Here is a 19,032-nt window from a genome sequence, read left to right on the forward strand (position 1 = left end):
GACTCTAGAGAGTGCTTAGATGATTAAGTGAGCCTGCACATCCTTTTTTAACTAGGCTGGTTTGTGGCATCAGTTTTATGTGGAACGTTTACACACAGCCCTATACCCTTTAGTCCTCTTTCGTAGAAGGATGACAAAGTATGTGTTTTCTCTATTTTATTATTGAGAGGGAAAGTTCAGAATCTAAGGGCTTTATCTACAGCTGCACAGGTAATGTATGTCAGGAAGAAAAGCTAACCATTTTTTTCTGTGGCTCTAGAGTGTTAACTGCTTCCCATTGTCTTGTTTTCTTTGCCTTGGTAGCTTTCAGTGTCACCTTTTCTTGATTCTTGCTCAATTCCCAGTGGTCTACTGGAGTCCTTGTAGAAGACTGAACCCCTAAGAACTGATCCTTAGAGATTTAGAATAGCCGGGCAAGGGTTTGAGAATCAGGCTAAGTGAAAACAAGATGACTGGGAAAGGACAGAATTCTGCCAGTCATTAATTGCAATGACTCATTAATTTGTTCCTAGGTGTTTTGAAGTCTTTTGCCTCTACTGTCAGTCCAACCCGAATGAAGAGCCTTATGTGAGCATCACTAAGAAACGACAGATGCCAAAAGATGGCCTCTCAGAGGAGGTTGAGAAGGAGGTGGGCCAGGCAGAAGGCAAGATGTTTACCCACCGTTCCGCCTTCAGTCGGGCATCAGTGATCCAGGCTTTCCTAGGCTCTGCCCCACAACTGACCCTACAGCTGTATATTACCGTGTTGCAGCAGAACATCTCTACTGGAAGAAGTATGTATGCATTTTTTTTTATTTTCTGTTTTTATTTGAGGTTCAAAATGAGAAGCAAAACAATTTTTATTTGGGTGAAACCCATTTAGATGTTCATTTGTTCTGAATCTGTGTTCTCTTTGCTAACCTAAACTCCCAGTAAGTTAAAATGGTAACACTTTTTGGAGGAGGGGGCTTATGAATCTGTATTTTGGTCAGGGTTCAAAAGGATAAGTTTATCTGTGCTCTAGTGTGGACCAGCTGAGGTGGCTCAAATATGTGGGAGTTAGAATTTATTGAAGACTAATATACTGATATGTTCTTAGAGACTCACCTCTTGTCCATGTGGGCAGAGTTTAGGCTTCCTTTACAGCGTGGTACTGCTTCCAGTTGTGAAACTGAGTCATTTTTGTGGTCTTGAGCCATCTACATGATAGCTAAAGGGTTATTTTCTTTTTAACTGCAGTCTAATTTGTAAAGCAAATTCAGTAGTTTTAGTATATTTATAGTGTTGTGCCAACATAACTGTTATCTATCATTTTAGACTCTAAAATTTAGAACATAGAAGTAACCTACACATTATCAGTCACTATTTTTTCCTTGTTCTCTTGTCCTTAGCAATTGCGAATCTTCTTGCTATTTCTGTGGATATGTCTATTGTGCCTATTTTATATAAATAACATCATGCACTATTACAAAATTTTTGTATAGTTAACAAATAACACACCCTGTCTCTGTGAAACTTCATTTTGGATAAGGTGGGCAGTCTTTGACTTCTTCAGTTTAGTCAGCAGAAGCTTGATCAAATCACTGGGATCTTAGAGGATATGTTGCTCTTAAACCCAGGTTAGAATTCTAAGATTATTCTGCTCTGGGAAGGTTCAGACAGCTTACCATTCGTCTTGCTTGAGGGTACCCTTCTGTATTTTACTATAGGAGGTAAAATTGACTGTAATAAAGATTGTTCCATGGACACTTATTTTATGGCAGGTACTGTGCTGAACCTCGTAGCATTTGTTTCTCATGGTGTCCCATGAGGTAGAGGGTGTTCTTTTCATCTGCTTGAAGAGGGAAATCATACCTACAGTCTACTAGAGGAACTGTGAGCTAAGATTAGATTTGTGTAGTTTCATTCATGGATGCAGTGAGTATCTATTGAGTATGTTCTGTGTTCTAGTCTCTGCGCTTGTCTCTGACGATAAAGTGTTAATGAAATGGACAGGCTCCTATCACCTTGAAAGAAAATGACAGACATGAAATAAATCATTAGTCATGTATTTATTTTACTTCTGATAAAGTATGCAAAGTAAAAGTTAGGGAGACTTTGTGGATTCTAACCAAGGTTGGAAATGAGTCAGACTTTTCCAGAACATAGATTTATATTTAAAAATGGCCAATGAGGCAGAGACTACGGAAAAACAATATAGAGCATCTTAAGATTTAAAGTGTTAGCCCACATGGAATGGGAAGCCACTGATGAGTTCTAAGTGATACAGTGTCACAAGCAGATTTAGTATTAGTAAATGACCACCCTTGGAAATGAATTGGAAGATAGTCTGGGAAGGAATAGGAAGGACAGTAAGTGTGTCACTACAATGTGTAGGGGACAGTGATAATGCATTGGAGTAGAATGGTCAGAATGGATTCTTGAAACGATATTAAAGATATGGAGAAGGAATGACTGATGACTAATTAGATATGAAGGTAAAGCAGAGGAGATGCTAAAGAGTATTTTCAGGTTCCTGCCACAGTTATAGTCACTGAAGCTCTCTGTACAAGAAGCAAGATTCTGTGATTTTTTTTGTAATTTAAGATTTAGAGTTTTTACAAAATGAACATATTTAAAGATTCTATTTAGATCATGAGAAAAAAAAGATGTTAAAATTACCTCAAAAAGTAGACCAAAGAACAGACCTGAAGATATAAGAAGGAGTACTGAGATGAGTGCATAAAGGGAGGTAAGTCTGTTTTCAATGGATGTCAGAAGGTAGGACTGGGAATGTGGGTCAGTGGAAGAGCGCTTGCTTAGCAAGTGCATGGCCTTCTGTTCAGTTTTCATTACCATAGAAAAAAGAAAAAGAAATGGAAGAAACACAAAAGGGGCTAGGAATGTATCATAGCTCAGTAGGTAGAGTGTTTACTTAGCATACATGAAGCCCTGAGTTCAGTCCCCAGAACCACACAAACCAAGTGTGGTGGTGCACACTTTACTACAGCGCTTGGAACAGGAAAATAAGAAGTCTAAGATTCCTTGTTTCCAGTCTGCTATATATGAGAGATACTCTGTCTCAAAAAGGGGTGGAAGTCTTGAATGTGGCCTAGTCGCTAGAATGCTTGCCTAACTTGCCTGAAGCTCTCTGGGTTTAATCCCTTACACTAGCACAGAATAAACCAGGTATGGTGACACATGCCTATAATTCAGCATTTGGGAGGTGGAGGCACGAGTATCAGAAATTCAAGGCCGTCCATGTCTATATAAGAGTTCGATACCAGACTGGGGCATCAGACCTCATAATACCTTAAAGCTACTCTGCAAAGGATTGGAGGTATGAGAACTCTAAGGACATTTGAATCTGGTTTCCAGGAAGCAGTTTCCATGGTTGGATCCTAACAGTTTCATAACATTGCCAGTAGACACCAAATTTTATTACTGGCTAAGATGGTAAATTTTATGTTATGTAAACTTTATCTTTTTTTTTCTTTTTTTATTGAGAAAAGGAGAAAAAAAAACAAGTTTCCACCTCCTCCCAGCCTCCCATTTCCCTCCCCCTCCTCCCACCCTACGCCCCCTCCTCCCACCCTTCTCCCCCTCCCCCCACTCTTTTCCCCCTCCCTCTCCAGTCCAAAGAGCAGTCAGGGTTTTCTGCCCTGTGGTAAGACCTAGGACCTCCCCCCTCCGTCCATATCTAGGAAGGTGAACATCCAAACTGGCTAGGCTCCCACAAAGCCATCACATTACGTAGGATCAAACCCCCATGCCATTGTCCTTTGCGTCTCATCAGCCCTCATTGTTCGCCATGTTCAGAGAGTCCAGTTTTATCCCATGCTTTTTCAGTCACAGTCCAGCTGGTCTTGGTGAGCTCTCAATAGATCAGCTCCACTGTCTCAGTGGGTGGGTGCATCCCTCGTGGTCCCGACTTCTTTGCTCATGTTCTCCCTCCTTCTGCTCCTCATTGGGACCCTGGGAGCTCAATCCAGTGCTCCTGTGTGGGTCTCTGTCTCTGTCTCCATCCATCACCAGATGAAGGTTCTATGATGATATGCAAGGTATTCGTCAGTATTGCTCTAGGATAGGGTCATTTCAGGTTCCCTATCCTCAACTGCCCCAGGAACTAACTGGGGACCTCAGCTTGGGCACCTGGGAGCCCCTCTAGGGTCAGGTCTCTTGCCAACCCTAAAGTGGCTCCCTTAACTAAGAATTGTGGTTCCGTGCTCCCCTATCCAACCTTCCTTTATCCCAATCCTCCTGTTTTCCCAAGGCCCGACCTCCTTCCCTTCTAACTTTTCTCTCCCCATCTCCCCTTACCCCCATCCCACCCCACCCCCAAGATCCCAATTTTCTCCCTGGCAATTTTGTCTACTTCCCTTAGCCAAGAGGATAACTATATGTTTTTCCTTGGGTTCCCCTTCTTACTTAGCTTCTTTAGATTCACCTATTGTAGACTCCGTGACCCTTATTTATGGCTAGAAAACAATTATGAGTGAGTACATCCCATGTTCATCTTTTTGGGTCTGGGATACCTCACTCAGGATAGTGTTTGCTATTTCCATCCATTTGCATGCAAAATTCTAGAAGTCATTGTTTTTTTACCGAAGTGGAAAATACCCTACAACAGATGGGCACAGGAGATCGCTTCCTATGTATAACCCCAGAAGCACAGACATTAAGGGCAACATTGAATAAATGGGACCTACTAAAACTGAGAAGCTTCTGCAAAGCAAAGGACACTGTCACTAAGACACAAAGGCAACCTACTGACTGGGAGAAGATCTTCACCAACCCTGCAACAGACAAAGGTCTCATCTCCAAAATATATAGAGAACTCAAGAAACTAGACTTTAAAATGCTAATTAACCCAATTAAAAAATGGGGCACTGATCTGAACAGAGAATTCTCAACAGAAGAAGTTCAAATGGCCAAAAGACACTTAAGGTCATGCTCAACTTCCTTAGCAATCAGGGAAATGCAAATCAAAACAACTTTGAGATATCATCTTACACCTGTCAGAATGGCTAAAGTCAAAAACACCAACGATAACCTTTGCTGGAGAGGCTGTGGAGGAAGGGGTACACTCATCCATTGCTGGTGGGAATGCAATCTTGTGCAACCACTATGGAAGTCAGTGTTTCGGTTTCTCAGGAAATTCGGGATCAACCTACCCCTGGACCCAGCAATACCACTCTTTGGAATATACCCAAGAGATGCCCTATCATATGACAAAAGCATTTGTTCAACTATGTTCATAGCAGTATTATTTGTAATAGCCAGAACCTGGAAACAACCTAGATGCCCTTCAATGGAAGAATGGATGAAGAAAGTATGGAATATCTACACATTAGAGTACTACGCTGCTGTAAACTTTATCTTAATAGAAAATAGAACAAAACCAGAAAAGTGTCAGTCACTGTTGTTAACAATGGGCAATAACTTATCAACTGTAAAGGAATAGGGGGAAAAAAGCCAGCACACTAAATTAGAAATGAAGAAAACACAATAGTAAAAACGGAATCAAAAAGAACTTTACACAAGGGCTGGAGAGATGACTTAACTGTTAAGAGCACTGTCTCTACACCTAGTTGTTAGGAATTTTCGTAATGCAAGCTCTGTGCCTAGCAAAAATCCCAATCAAGCCAAATGACATAGAGTCGAATTAAAGGATATCCAGGTTTAATGGGATTTCTGCATTCTCAGATGGGGATTTGGGGGTAGGGGAAGTGGGGGGTTGGGGGAGGGGTGGGGGTAGGGGTAACCGGTAGAGGAGTGGGGAGAAAAGGCCTCACTTTCCCAGGAGCAGTTTAAATAGACTTGGGGAGTGGTCAAGGTTTTGGTGGGCTGTCTTGGCCCTCCTCGGCAGAGGGGTCAAGATTTTGGCAGGCACAGGGCTGGGGCTGTCTTGCCCCTCCTTGAGGAAGGGGTCAAGGTTTTGGCAGGTTGCCTTGCCTCACCTCAGGGGAGGATTCAGGTTTGATGGGCACAGGGGTGGGGCTGTCTTGCCCCTCCTTGGGGGAGGGGTCAGGTTGGTGGGCACAGGGGCAGGGCTGTCCTGCCACTCCTCGGGGAGGGGTCAGGTTTGGTGAGGGTGGGGGGCCTACAAAGATGGAGGCTCAGACTAGTACTTACACTAGTGACTTCCATATGGTGGAGAGAACCAACTCCTCAAGTTTTTCCCCGACTCCCAAATGCTTGCCAGAACATTATGCTCCCCAATAAATAAATATTAAAAATTTGAAAAATCCATTAATTGGTACAATGACTATATGTTAAAAATAAATTTTAAGTGTTCTGTTGATGTATAGGAGTCACATGAACTGATGAAAAGGGTAGGCATGGGAGTACATTTCTGTCATTGAACTGGAAATAGCTGTAAAGTGTCTCAGATAAAGTAAAACAGTTAAGTATATTTGTGGATGTGCTCCAAAACGGGGGGGGGGGGGGGAGGGGGTAAGATGATCTAAAATTGTAAAATCAAAATCCTCAAGGAGATATGAACACCTGTTACATACTTAACATGTAAATATCTGGCAGATATTAAATGAAATGGCAAATGTGATGAGCAGTTCAAAGAAGAGTAAAAACTACAAACAGGAATACTGATTGGGAACACTAAGGTAACTATATCAATTGAGAGAAAGCTAGAGTCTGATACATAACATAGAGTTTAATCCTCTGGGTAGGAGTTTTCCATTGACGCAGAGGTCTTGTCAGAATATAAAAATCAATAGAAAGGGTTCCCATCAAAAGAGGATGTAATCAGGTGGGCCTGGTGGCTTGTTGTAATTCCAGCTGTGAAAGGCTAAGGCAGGATCTCTCAAGTAAGGTGGCTAGTAAGTAAGATTCTCTGTATTGGTGAGCTCTGACTTGAATTGAGAGATCTTGTCTCAGTAAATAAGACAGAAAAGTGATCAAGGATGATTCCAGATAACAAATTCAGGGCACACACACATGCACCCACACACAGGCAACATGTGCATATGTATATGTATAACACACACACATGAAAAGGTGGGCAGTTTCTTTCCTAATATGGGCATTTCTGTGCTGACCATCAGAGCTCAGTGGATACCAGTGACATCATAAAGTCTGTGTTGTAACAGAAACCTGTCCTGAAGAGATAAATACATGTGTAGTTCAGAGGGTTGGGTATTGTGAGAGACCCAGGCCAGAAGAGCCCTGGAGTTCAGCCAGTCTCTTCAAACAAGCACCATGGCTAGAAGAAGATCCAGAGGAAACATCTCCTGCAAAGGCAACACCTCCTGCAGAAACAAAATCTCCAGCAGACGCAACATCTCCCGCTCCACCAGAGCAGAGCTTCAATTTCCTGTTAGCCGGGTAGACCACTACCTGCGAGAGGGCAAGTATTCCCGCCGCCTGAGCTCTTCTGCACCAGTATTCCTAGCCGGTGTGCTCGAGTACATTGCATCTAACATCCTTGATCTGGCTGGTGAGGAGGCTCACACCAACGGCAGGAAGCGCATCACCCCAGAACACGTGTATCAAGTGGTAGAGAACAACGAGCAGCTCCACGAACTCTTCGGAGACCCCAGATCTATGGATGAAGAGACATCAGAACTCAATGAGAACTAATGGTGCCTAGGTCTCAGAGGTTGGAGGGTCTACCACCCCTTCAACCTCAACCAGTCACAATGTTGTTCTAGCTGGGGGACTAATCAAACATGCTATTAAAGCATCTAAACTGAAGTCGCTGGTTCTGACTCTTTTTTGTTTGTCGTTTGGGCTAGAGAAATACCCAGGAGGGTGGTGGTGCGTTTGGAAGCTGTGGTCAGTATTGGGGATTTGATTTACAAGGGAAATTTCTAACGGGGGACTGTGTGAGCAGTGGTCTTGGGGGGAGGAGGTGGTCAAGAGAGAAAAGAAGGTCTTGATAAGAGAAAGGGGTCCTCGTGAGGCGTGAACACAGGTGGCCCCGGTAGGAGGATTTGACTGTGGTAGAGGACAGAGAAGCAGTCCTAGGAAGTTGTGAGCATGGAAAGCCTTGGGAGCCTTAGAAATTTGGGTTGGGCCTCCCAGGCACATTGGATTCCCAGTGCAATGGTGCTAACTGGAGAGGGGTGGATGAAGACATGGACTGTGGTAGGAAATGCTTCTTTGGGGGGAAGATCTCAGGTCAGAAGACTTGGGATAGAGGAGATCATGGAAAGTGGAACACCGTTGGCATGAGCTTCGAGAGTCAGAAGTGTTCACAGAGCACTGAACAGTGATGGTGAAACCAGAAGGAAATGCACAAATTAGGAAATATAGTCTGGGTTTTCTTTTAGATTTTAATTTTTTGCCTCGTTCTGAAAGGATTTGCACAAGGATTAGTAGGTATAGTACTAAGATTCTGTGTGGAATATATGTATAAATGCTTTTATATCATTCTTTTTTCTTGGGAAAAGGTCCCTCTACATAGCCCTGCCTGTCCTGAAACTCATTATGTAGACCAGGTTGGCCTCAAACTCACAGAGATAGACCTGCCTGTGTCTCTCAAGGTCTGGGACTAAAGTCATGCGCCTCCAGTCTTAGGCATACTGGTAAACTAAATAACAATAGTATATAAATGCAGTTACTTAACTAACATATAATTTAAGCAGAACATTAATGAACCTATACAGATCTTCAGTTGTGAGCTGAATGTGAGTATCCTTCTCAGAAGGAGGCTGTGGGTTGTCAGTGGTGGTGCATGTCATAGAGCAACACAGTGTCATCAGAAGTTGAGCCTGTGTCTGAAGAGTTTTTCTGAATTATATATAAATTCTGTCCCTGGTGTTTCACAGAAAGTCCATGGGATTATTATTAACACTCTCAAGTGCTGCTTGCACTTAGCTCTAGGACCCAAATCAAGTGTGCCAACAATCTATGCCCCTGCCTGTGAATGTACACACTTGAAGTTTTCACTGTTCATCAGGTCCTGGTATGCCCCCCTATGCTGCTGTTGGCCCTTTAGACGGGACTTCTCAGAGGATGTCCAGTCAACTTTCACAACATAATCAGAAGACTTCAGTTTCAGGTCCCAGTGCACCACTTTCTTTCCATGTGGTCTTGGACATTCCCTGTTTCCTCTGGGCAGTGAGTTCTTCATGTGGAGCTTAGAAGAATCTCCCCTCTTTGGTTTCCTATAATAGCTGCATAGTCCTTTCCTGTCCCCACAAGCTCAGGCCACTTTTCCAAAAAGCAGCTAGCTGTGCCTGGGGCTCATTGCCTATTGGGAATTGGGATTACTAGTTATGACTGCTACCCTCTGTTGTTGAAGGGATATGATAGAAAAGTACTAACTATGCAGAGGACAGAGGCAAATGGCAATGAGTACAGTGAGCAGGCTTTGCTTCTCCTCTTTCATTTTTCTGGTGGTTCCCTATGCCTGGCTTATTAGAAGTAGAAAAAAAAAACAACTTGCTTTGATGTATTTACAGGAATAATAATAGAATGAAGGGCCAGAATTGTGCTATGGCTCTGGAAAATGTACTTATAAAATCTGAAACAGCTTTCACCACACAATCCCCAGTGATATTTTTGTGTGTGTCGAAACCCTACTCCCAAGATTTCTGCCTCACACACATTCATGATTCCATGGAGAGCTATGAAGTGTATTTTCTTTGTAAAGCCTCTTATAAAACACCAATTTATTTTTTAATTAACTTCTAAGTACTGAGTTTCATTATGACATTTTCAAATATAGTTTGTTTTTTTTTTTGATCCCCTAGATCCTCTTCTCCATTCTTCCATCAGCCTCAGAGCACCCTGTGAACTTATCTCATTCTCCCCTGCTCATTCCTACTGCATCTTCCCTCTCCCCAGTAACCTCAGGGGAGATGGACAACTCCCCTGATCACAGGATGAAGATGTTTTTAACCTCCTCCCTTCCCTGCGGTGAAGTATCTCTATAGCCAGACGTTCTGAGTTTCTTCTAGTTCTGTGGCCTTCGGTGACAATAGTCATTATATTCAGAGCTCTATTCTCAAAGAATGATTTTGGTCAGAGCCAGCCTGGTTCTTGAGCCTGGACTATTAGATTGGTTAGATAGCTGTCTGACTTTTAAAAGCCATTTATTTGTCTTATGACACATATTATAATCTAAAACATGACCTCCTGGGTGTGTAACATGACAGCATGCCAGTTGAATTAACTTAGTATAAAAGGAGCTATAGTAGGTGGGTTAAAAATGTCAGATGAACAGCCCTGTGCAATCAGTCAGATCATCACTTTACAGTCCGTGTAGTAGTGTAAGAGTACAGCCTTCCTAGTCTCTCTGAGATCTGCATCTTTCCTGGGGTTGATTTTGAAGATTGCATTTGATTCAGCCTGGCTAGCAAAGTCTTTGCAGCATCAAGAGACTTGGGAGGATCAATCAGCAAGGTTACTGACCTCCGTTTATGTATTGTGCTCAGCTGTGCCTACAGGTTTCATAGGAAACATGGGGCCCATGAACAGCATAGCAGATGCTTAAATGCATTACCATGTTAGATACATTTTACATTAGTTACCTTTTATTGCTGCAATAAAATGCTGTGACCAACTTAAGGAAGAAAGAGTTTCTTTGGGGCATAGTGAGGAAATACAGGACCATAGCAAGATCAGAACTCAGCAGGGCAAATAGCAAATCCTCTAGCTCCATGTCTGGTGTCTAAGGCTTTGCTTTCCAAGGGCTTGGATGCTTCCACTCCTCCAGGTTTGTTGCCTGGGCTGAACCACTCCCTGTATGCCACTCTCATTGGCAGATGCTTCACATCTCTGACGTCTCCATCACCCTTGGGACTTAACTGAAACCCAGGCCGCACCTTCACAGCTTCATGCAGTGGCCTCTCAGGGTCCCCAGCCTATTGCCTTTTCGTAGTGACTCCAGTACTTCCATACTTTGCACAGCGTTGTTGGCTCCCTGGAACCACAGAGGATAATTTCATGACCCCTTCACTTTTGTATCTTTCATGCCTCCAAAGCCAGCACCACATGGGTGACATTCATAAATTCAGATGCCTGCTTTAGATGGGCCCTCACCCCTTTGGACCACTCTAAGATCTTTTACGTGCTTTCTAGGAAGAGAAAACCTGTTAGGCTCTCTTTTATAAGTAGAAACTTTAGCTAGGCAGGGTTTTGTTCTGAGGGTCTCCTTCTTACCTCTACAGTATAGAGCAGGATTCTCTGAGGCTATCAAATCCTGGAGGAGGTAAGCAGATCGTGGAAGTTTCCATAGTTAGTGGGCAGCAAATTGAGAATAAGAGTTCAGCTCCTACCTGTTCTTGAGACTCTTTCCTGGACTCTGCCCTAAAAGGAGACTTAGAGTAAAGTGTTTGATGTTCTCTTCTAGACAAATGAAGCTCCTTAATACTCAGATAGTAGGGTCTGTCTGATTTCTAGGAACACCCTTAATAACTCATTTTCAAGAACATCTGCTGGTATCTTATTTGGGGTACAGGTTAGGAAAAATGGACTGAGTTGGGCTTTGTTAACCAAAATCTTATTCTGCTGGACATGGTGCTGACTTTCCAGTATTGACTGTTATGTAACTTAAAAATAGTTTATGTGTGTGTTTAGCCTACATGTATGCCTGTGCACTACATGTGTGCATTTCTCCTGGAGGTGAGAAAGGGGTGTCATATCCCCTGGGATTGTAGTTACAGCTGGTTGTACTGGGAATTGAACCTGATTATATGGAAGTAGTCTTGACCTCTGAGTCATCTCTCCAGCCCCTGCTATTTTTTCTTTTTCTTTTTAAAATTTATTTATTTATTTTACATCCCAACCCCAGTTTCCCCTCCATCCTATCCTTCCTTTCCCTCTCCTCCTTCTCTCAATCCATTCCCCCTCTGTTTCTTTTCAGGAAGGGGCAGGCCTCCCATGGGCATCAACAGAGCATGACATATCAAGTTGTGTTAGGACTAGGCACTTCTCCTTGTATTAAGACTGGGAAAGACTACTCAGTATGAGAACTAGGTTCCCAAGAGCCAACCAAAGCATTAGGGACAGCCTCTGCTCCCATTGTTAGGAGTCCCACGAGTAGACCAAGCTACACACTGTCACATATAAGCAGATGGCCTAGGGTGGTCCCGTGAATGCTCCCTGATTGTTGGTTCCGACTCTGTGAGTTCCTATGAGCCAGGTTAGTAGTTTCTGTTAGTTTTCTTGTGATGTCATTGATCCCTCTGCCTCCTACAGTCCTTCCTCTCTCTCATCAGCAGGATTCTCTGAGCTTTGTCCAATGTTTGGCTGTGGGTCTCTATATCTGTTTCCATCAGTTACTGGATGGAGGCTCGCTGATGACAATTGATGTAGCCACCCATCTGATCACAGGAGATGGTCAGTTTAGGCTACATATCCAGTATTGCTAGGAGTCATAGCCAGGTCATTTTTTTGTAGATTCATGGGAATTTCCTTTGTATAAGGTTTCTACCTGACTCTAAAATATCCCCTTTACAGTCATCTCTTTCAGCATTTTCCCACTTCATATCCAAACCCAATCCTTCAAGTTTCCATCCCATCTGCCCCTAGTTCACCTAGAAGATCTCTTCCATTTCCCTTTCCCAGGGAGACCCATGCATTCTACCTAGCAGACCCTGGTATTAAACTGACCGCTTTGGTGTTCTGAAAAGGGCTTACATAATGGCATGAGCCTGCATCTAAGAGCCTCTTCTCTACAGTCACTTACGTCCATTTTCACTGAACTCTAAGACAGTTGTTGGTTCATTGTAGATCAAAAATTAGCCAGAGGTGACTGAAACTTAAGTCTCTGTGGTTCACTGTTGATTTCTAATAGTTTTTCCAACTGGACAGTCAGGTGGGAGTGCATAGTAAATATAATACAAAGGATATAATAGTAATAGACACCCTGAGGTACAGTATGGACTCATTATAAAAAAAATTAACCTTATTATCTTGAGATTCCTAGAAGAATTTCATTCACATATTATAGCTGTAAAGTGTGGTTCCTAAATAAAGAAGAGTGGTGGAAAATGATAAATTTCTGTCCTTTCATTAGACTTGGTAGGTCTCATGGGTACACTTTATGCATCCCTACACCACTTATTTCCCTTCCATAATGTGACAGAAATGATCGTATTCATTTACAGACCCAAAGATAAAATCGCTCTAGTGTGGGTATTATGTTTACCCATCTATTCCCAGTATTCTATCTTACTTGGAAATTATCTTTGGAAAGCACACTGAATATCTTATCTTTAGTTTTCTAAAAACCCCAGAAAAACCTCAGTATTTCTAAAATACTGATCAAAATAACCCACTACAATGTCTTATAGTAATTCAATAAAACAATGACTAATTTTTCAATATAAATTTAGACTTTGATAATCTTAAATACTTGCTAATGGCAATTCTAGCTCATTTTATCATGAACATATATATTTTAGAAAAACATTTACAAGAAACATGAGAGAAACAATTAATAAATGGGACCTCTTGAAACTGAAAAGCTTCTGTAAAGCATGTAATATATAACTATCTGTACTCTGTCTCTTTAAAGACTCCCCCCCCTTTTTTTTAATTTTTTATTGAGAAAAGGAGAAAAAAAAACAAGTTTCCGCCTCCTCCCAGCCTTCCATTTCCCTCCCCCTCTTCCCACCCTTCTCCCCCTCCTCCCACCCTTCTCCCCCTCCCCCCCACTCCTTTCCCCCTCCCTCTCCAGTCCAAAGAGCAGTCAGGGTTTTCTGCCCTGTGGTTAAGGGCATTAACTTTATTCTCTCTCTCTCTCTATATATATATTTTTCTCTCTCAAGCCTATGTACACTCATCCAACATTGTGAAATTACCCTCTTCTGTGTGGTCTCTTACTTCTCCCAGTAGGCTACCATGTTGATGGCAAGGCTCTGGAAGAGTCAAAGGATAAAAGCCCGCAAAGTCTCTTTGGTCTAGGCATAAAACCAAGTTGGTATACATTTTGTTTCCACAAAGCACAATTGAAAGGTGATTGAAAGACAAAAGTAAACACCTTCCAGGATAATACAGTTGCTGAGTTAGCACTATTGAGTAGCAAGCACATTTCCACTTGAAATGCGTAGAAGCCAGTTTTCTCTGATCATTAGCCTGGTGGTTTTTCCCACCAAAGCAACACTACATCTTCCCTCCTTTTTATTACTTATCTCTATATACTCACAAACAACTAGCTTATCTCCTTTTCCAGTTCATTCTTTATAGCCTCTAATCTCTCTAATGGCATACTTGTCATTTTAACTCTCAAACCTTCTTCATTGATGGTCTGGAGTGAATAAGAACGCTTGCTACTCTGGCAGAGAATCCAAATTTGGTTTCAAGCATACGCATCTTGTCTTACAACTATCTGTGACTCCAAATATAACCTCCTCTTTATACTTCCTTTGGTTCCAGGCACATACATAATGCATATAGATATATACATGCAGGCAAAACATTCATACACTTAAAATAAATAAACCTTGAAAATAATTTTAAATAAGCTTTTTCATATGAGATAAAAATATACATGTCACTTTTTCATAAAATGTAGTATTCACAATTGAATGTGCTGTTATAAACTTATTTTGGTAAGATTGGAAAACAGTGGAGATATGTTTTATTTTGGTTTTGGTCATATCTCTATGATTTTGCTTATGTGCCCAAATGTGAATTTTGGAGAAGCTGAATTGCATAGTTGATTTATGATGGAAGGTGGTATAGTAAATCCTTCTAAATCCAAGACTTCTCATCTTACACCTGGAAAATAACACACATGTATATATAATTTAAATTATTTAATTTAGTTTTAACTGATACATAAAAATTATGAATATATGGGATACCATATGATGGTTCAGTATATATATATATACACATTGTATAATATTTAGAACAGTGTCAATATATTTGCTCAAATTATTTATCATTTCTTTATTGTGAAAATATTCAAAATAATCTCTTTTATTTTAGGAAGTACATATTATCTTTATCTATAATTACCATCCTGTGCAACAGTTTGCCAGAAGTTACTACTCCTATCTGGTTATAACTTAATGCTATCCTTTGACAAGTCAGTCCCCACCTCACCCTCACTGTCACCCTCCCATTATTCTCCATAACCTTTGTATCCACCATTTTTGTCTCAAGTTTTGTGACGTCAGTGTTTTTTTAAATTGTACATATTAATAAAATCATCTGTTACTTTTCTTTTCAGTGTAAGGGTTTTGTTATTTGATACAACAACCTACAGTTTTAACTGTTGCCACAAATGACAGGATTTAATCCTTTTTATAGCTGAATAGACTTCCATTTTCTGTATATGTTTTCTATTTATGTATGTATATATGTATATTTATCAGTTAGCAGACATGTTGATTCCCCCTTTTAGCTCTTGTGAATACTGTTGACTTAAGCAGAGGTGAGCAGATGTCACTTAGCACACTGACCTTACTTCCTTTGGGTATATAACTGGGATTGCTGGATCATATAGTAGTTCTGTTTCCACTTTTTGAGTGACTTCCTCACTGCTTTCCAAAATATCTGTACTCATTTATAGTATAATTTTAAATATTTAAAGGAAAGATTCTAAGATATTTTTCTTATTATATTTCCTTTTCTTGGATTCATGCAAAAGTCTAAATCATGGCATTCTTAGGTCTTTTAAGTTTTTTTTTTTTTTTTTTGATCACTTCTAAGTTTTGTCCCAGCTATCAGTCTGTCTTTATCCAAAAGTTGATAACTTTGATATTATGAAGAACCAATGCCAAAAGCCCTGCAACTTCTAGAGACACCTCAGCCTGAAACCATTAACTAGTTGTGAACCCATGTAACTGTCCTGGCATTAGCATCTTTCCAGTTTCTCATCCATAAAGTTACTATGACGAGGTGATCTATTTGTTTATTTTTGTTCTTTTATTTTAATTTCTTTTTGGAATATGTTGGAGATAGGGTCTCACTTTATAGCCCAGGTTGGCCCAGAACTCCCAACAGTCCTCCTGCCAGAATTCCAGATTACAGTCAACTACAATGCCCAGTTTTCTGTTTGTTTTGCTTACTGGAGGCCTTGTTGATAATGATACACTAATGTTTATAATGTCCATTCACTTACTAATTACAGGTACTTTTTGGACTTTAATTCAAAATATTGGTAATACATTATTAAATATGTTCAGAAAATAAAATAATAACTACCTACCTCTTTGATTAATCAAATCGTTACATGACATGCTTGCTTTAGATATATGTTTCTTTTTTTCTTTTTATAAATAAATTTCTGCGAGGGGGAGTACCTTGTGAGCCTTCCTTGTCATGATTTCAGTATTTATCACTCTCATGGATTTATGAATGCACTGTAGAGACACCATATGCCTAAATACTATATATGCTGATTCTGTAAGTCTTTGACCCTTATCATATTTTAGTTCTTGAGTCATATTAAGATAGGACACAGTTTGATGACTTCTGTTCTGCTCTATGACTATAACATTATCATTTCTCCTTGATTTGTGTGACTTCCTTGACATCAGGTTCTTTTAAAGCAAAAGTATTAATGATTTTTTTCTCATCTATTTCCTTTAAAGTTTAGAAAATTGCCTTGGTTTCGTAAAACACTGACAAAAGCAACTTAAGGGACAAAGGGTTTATTTTGACTTACAGTTCAAATGTGTAATACTTCACAGTAGAGAACTCAAGGCAGCAGCAACTTGAAGCAACCGGCACACTATATCGAGTCAAGAAACAGAGCAATCAGTGAATGCTTACATGCTACAATTCTGCTTCCTTTCTCCATATAGTCCTGTATCCTAGCCAGGGAATGGTGCCACTCACAGTATATGAATTTTCCCACCTCAACTAATATAATCAAGATAATCTCCACCCCAAACATGGGCAGATGCCCATCTCCCACATAATTCTAGTCTGCAAGTTGATAGTTAAGAAAAAACAATTGCAAAATTTAAGGTACATAATTGATTATGAAAATGACTTCAATATTTTCAATGTTTGTTTTCTTCCCATTTACCTTATTTTTCTGTTTCAAAAGAACCCTGTGTTCTTTTTTATTTTTTCTGGCCTGAAGAGTCTCAGAATTGAATTTCTGTTAAAATATATAGGAGGTTATTGAGGAAGTTAGGTTGCCAGGATGCATGGGACTTTGCATTGGATACTTGGGCGTTGTAGCGACCAAGACATAGAGAGTACAGGGTTCACATTCTTGCATAGAAATTTCCTCATGATTTGGTACGATGGTGATGATAAATTCAGGATGTATGCTTGCATGTGAAGCAGCGTCTTTTTCAGAATCTCAGCTGTGACTTTGCTAAAATCCTTTGGATCTAAGATCAATAGCTTAGTCTGAAATAGCCTACTTTTATACCAAGTAGTTGTGTCATAGACCGTTAGTCTCGTAATCTGCAAAGTACAAATATCAGCATAATTTTTGCAGCAATGTTAGGGAAATTAAGGGAGAGAGATTCTGACAACATTTACATGTTGGTTCTCGGTTGGTAGTACTATTTGGGGATGTTTAGGTAGTACAGCCTTGCTGGAGGAAGTATATTACGGGGGCAGGTTTTGAGATTATATAGCATCATCCTACTTCCTGTATGTTCTTTCTGCTTTGTGCTTCATTTGAAGATGTGATTACTCAGCTTCCTGCTCTGGTCACTCATGCCTGCTGCTGGCATGTTTATTTGCCATGATGGGCTCCCTGCTTTCTTATTCTTCTCCCATACAATACATCCTGACCACAGCTTCCACTCCCTCCCCTTCTCCCAGTCCCCCTTCACATTTCCCCTCTCTCCCAGACCCACTGCTTTTCCATTTCCCTTCAGAAAAAGTGCAGGCCTCCCAGTGATATCAACTGAACATGGCATAACAAGATCAAATAACACTAGACACAAACGCTCACATCAAGGCCGAATAAGGTCCCAAAAGCAGGTGAAAGAGTCAGAGAAACCTGTTAGGAGTTCAACAAAAACCCGAAGCTAAACAACCACAGCATGTATACAGAGGGCCTAGTGCAGACCCATGCAGACTCTGGTTGCCACTCCAGTCTCTGTGAGCCCCTGTGAGCCCTGCTTAGCTGATTCAGTGGGCTGGGTTCTTCTGCAGTCCTCGACCCTTTTGGCTCCTACAATCCTTCTTCCCTAATGGCCTTTTATCCCTTGGAACAGTGAGCCAAAAAAACCTCTTTCTTCTATAAGTTGCCTTTCTCCTGGAATTGTATTACAGCAATAGAAAAATCACTAATAAAATCCTCTTAGACATGTAAGATCTTTATGGCTATATTGATATCATCCCTTTCTTAGGTTGGTCATTCATGGTTTTCCCTTTACTGATCAATCTAGATGTTTATCAATTTTATTTGTGTTTTCAAGGAAATAACTTTTATGATACATTATATTAGGATCACTGTCCTCATGAACTTTAGTTTGAGAAAAATCTATACATACTAACAAACCTCTCCTATGTTACTCCAAGCATCTTTTTAATGCCTAGAGCACATGTCTAATAGTACCTTGTTGATAATGTGTGTGTATGTGTGTGTGTGTGTGTGTGTGTATACACACATATATGTTTTTCTTTGAAGGTGAATTGGATTTACATTTTTTCACTTCTCAGTCTTTTCTGTTTCTGTACTCTGTGTACTAAGTGAGAAAATGAAGAGTTGATTAATGGCTGGGTATTCATAAATAAACAAGGTGAACACATAAAGAGTTGAACTGACTCGCATAGCCATATATTTTTGCAATGTTGAGAATGGAATCCAGGGCAGCCCTCATGTAGATGTTTTAGTATGGACAATAGTCACTAATGTTAGTGACCTTTCCTCATTAAGGCTGATTCTTCAGTTAATATAGGAAACTAAGAAAGCAGGTTTAAAGATTCAGTCTATATATTTGCATATATAAGTAGCTTTTACTGCTTTCTACATGTTGAAAGCTATTTCTGACATTTCTAATTGTACTTCAAGAGGCCTAATGATGATTTAGGCTCAACAAGCAGAAAGGAATCGAATCTTCTCTGGGAGGAATAATAAGAAACATAAATTCAACACATCTTACACCAAGGTTAGTACAAAGATACATCATCTGATGTTCATTATGTTACAGAAGATTGGGACAATAGGCTCATGCCT

General features: G+C 40.5%; 2 protein-coding genes across 2 annotated transcripts in view; both read left to right on the plus strand.

The window, feature by feature from the left end:
• The window catches only part of LOC121442575 (membrane transport protein XK), a 47,800-nt gene that overhangs the window by 7,295 nt on the left and 21,473 nt on the right, over positions 1 to 19,032 (plus strand). The window contains exon 2 of the mRNA XM_041644161.1: positions 513 to 775. Coding sequence (XP_041500095.1) covers positions 513 to 775 — 263 coding nt within the window. The remainder of the gene's footprint in view (positions 1 to 512; positions 776 to 19,032) is intronic.
• The window catches only part of LOC121442574 (cytochrome b-245 heavy chain), a 136,638-nt gene continuing 118,312 nt past the window's right edge, over positions 707 to 19,032 (plus strand). Inside the window, exon 1 of the mRNA XM_041644158.1 lies at positions 707 to 775. The gene's annotated coding sequence lies outside the window, so the exon portion shown is untranslated. The remainder of the gene's footprint in view (positions 776 to 19,032) is intronic.

Source organism: Microtus oregoni, unplaced genomic scaffold (genome assembly GCF_018167655.1).
Source record: "Microtus oregoni isolate MIOR12 unplaced genomic scaffold, Mior012 000092F_000, whole genome shotgun sequence".
NCBI classification, from domain to species: Eukaryota; Metazoa; Chordata; class Mammalia; order Rodentia; family Cricetidae; genus Microtus; species Microtus oregoni.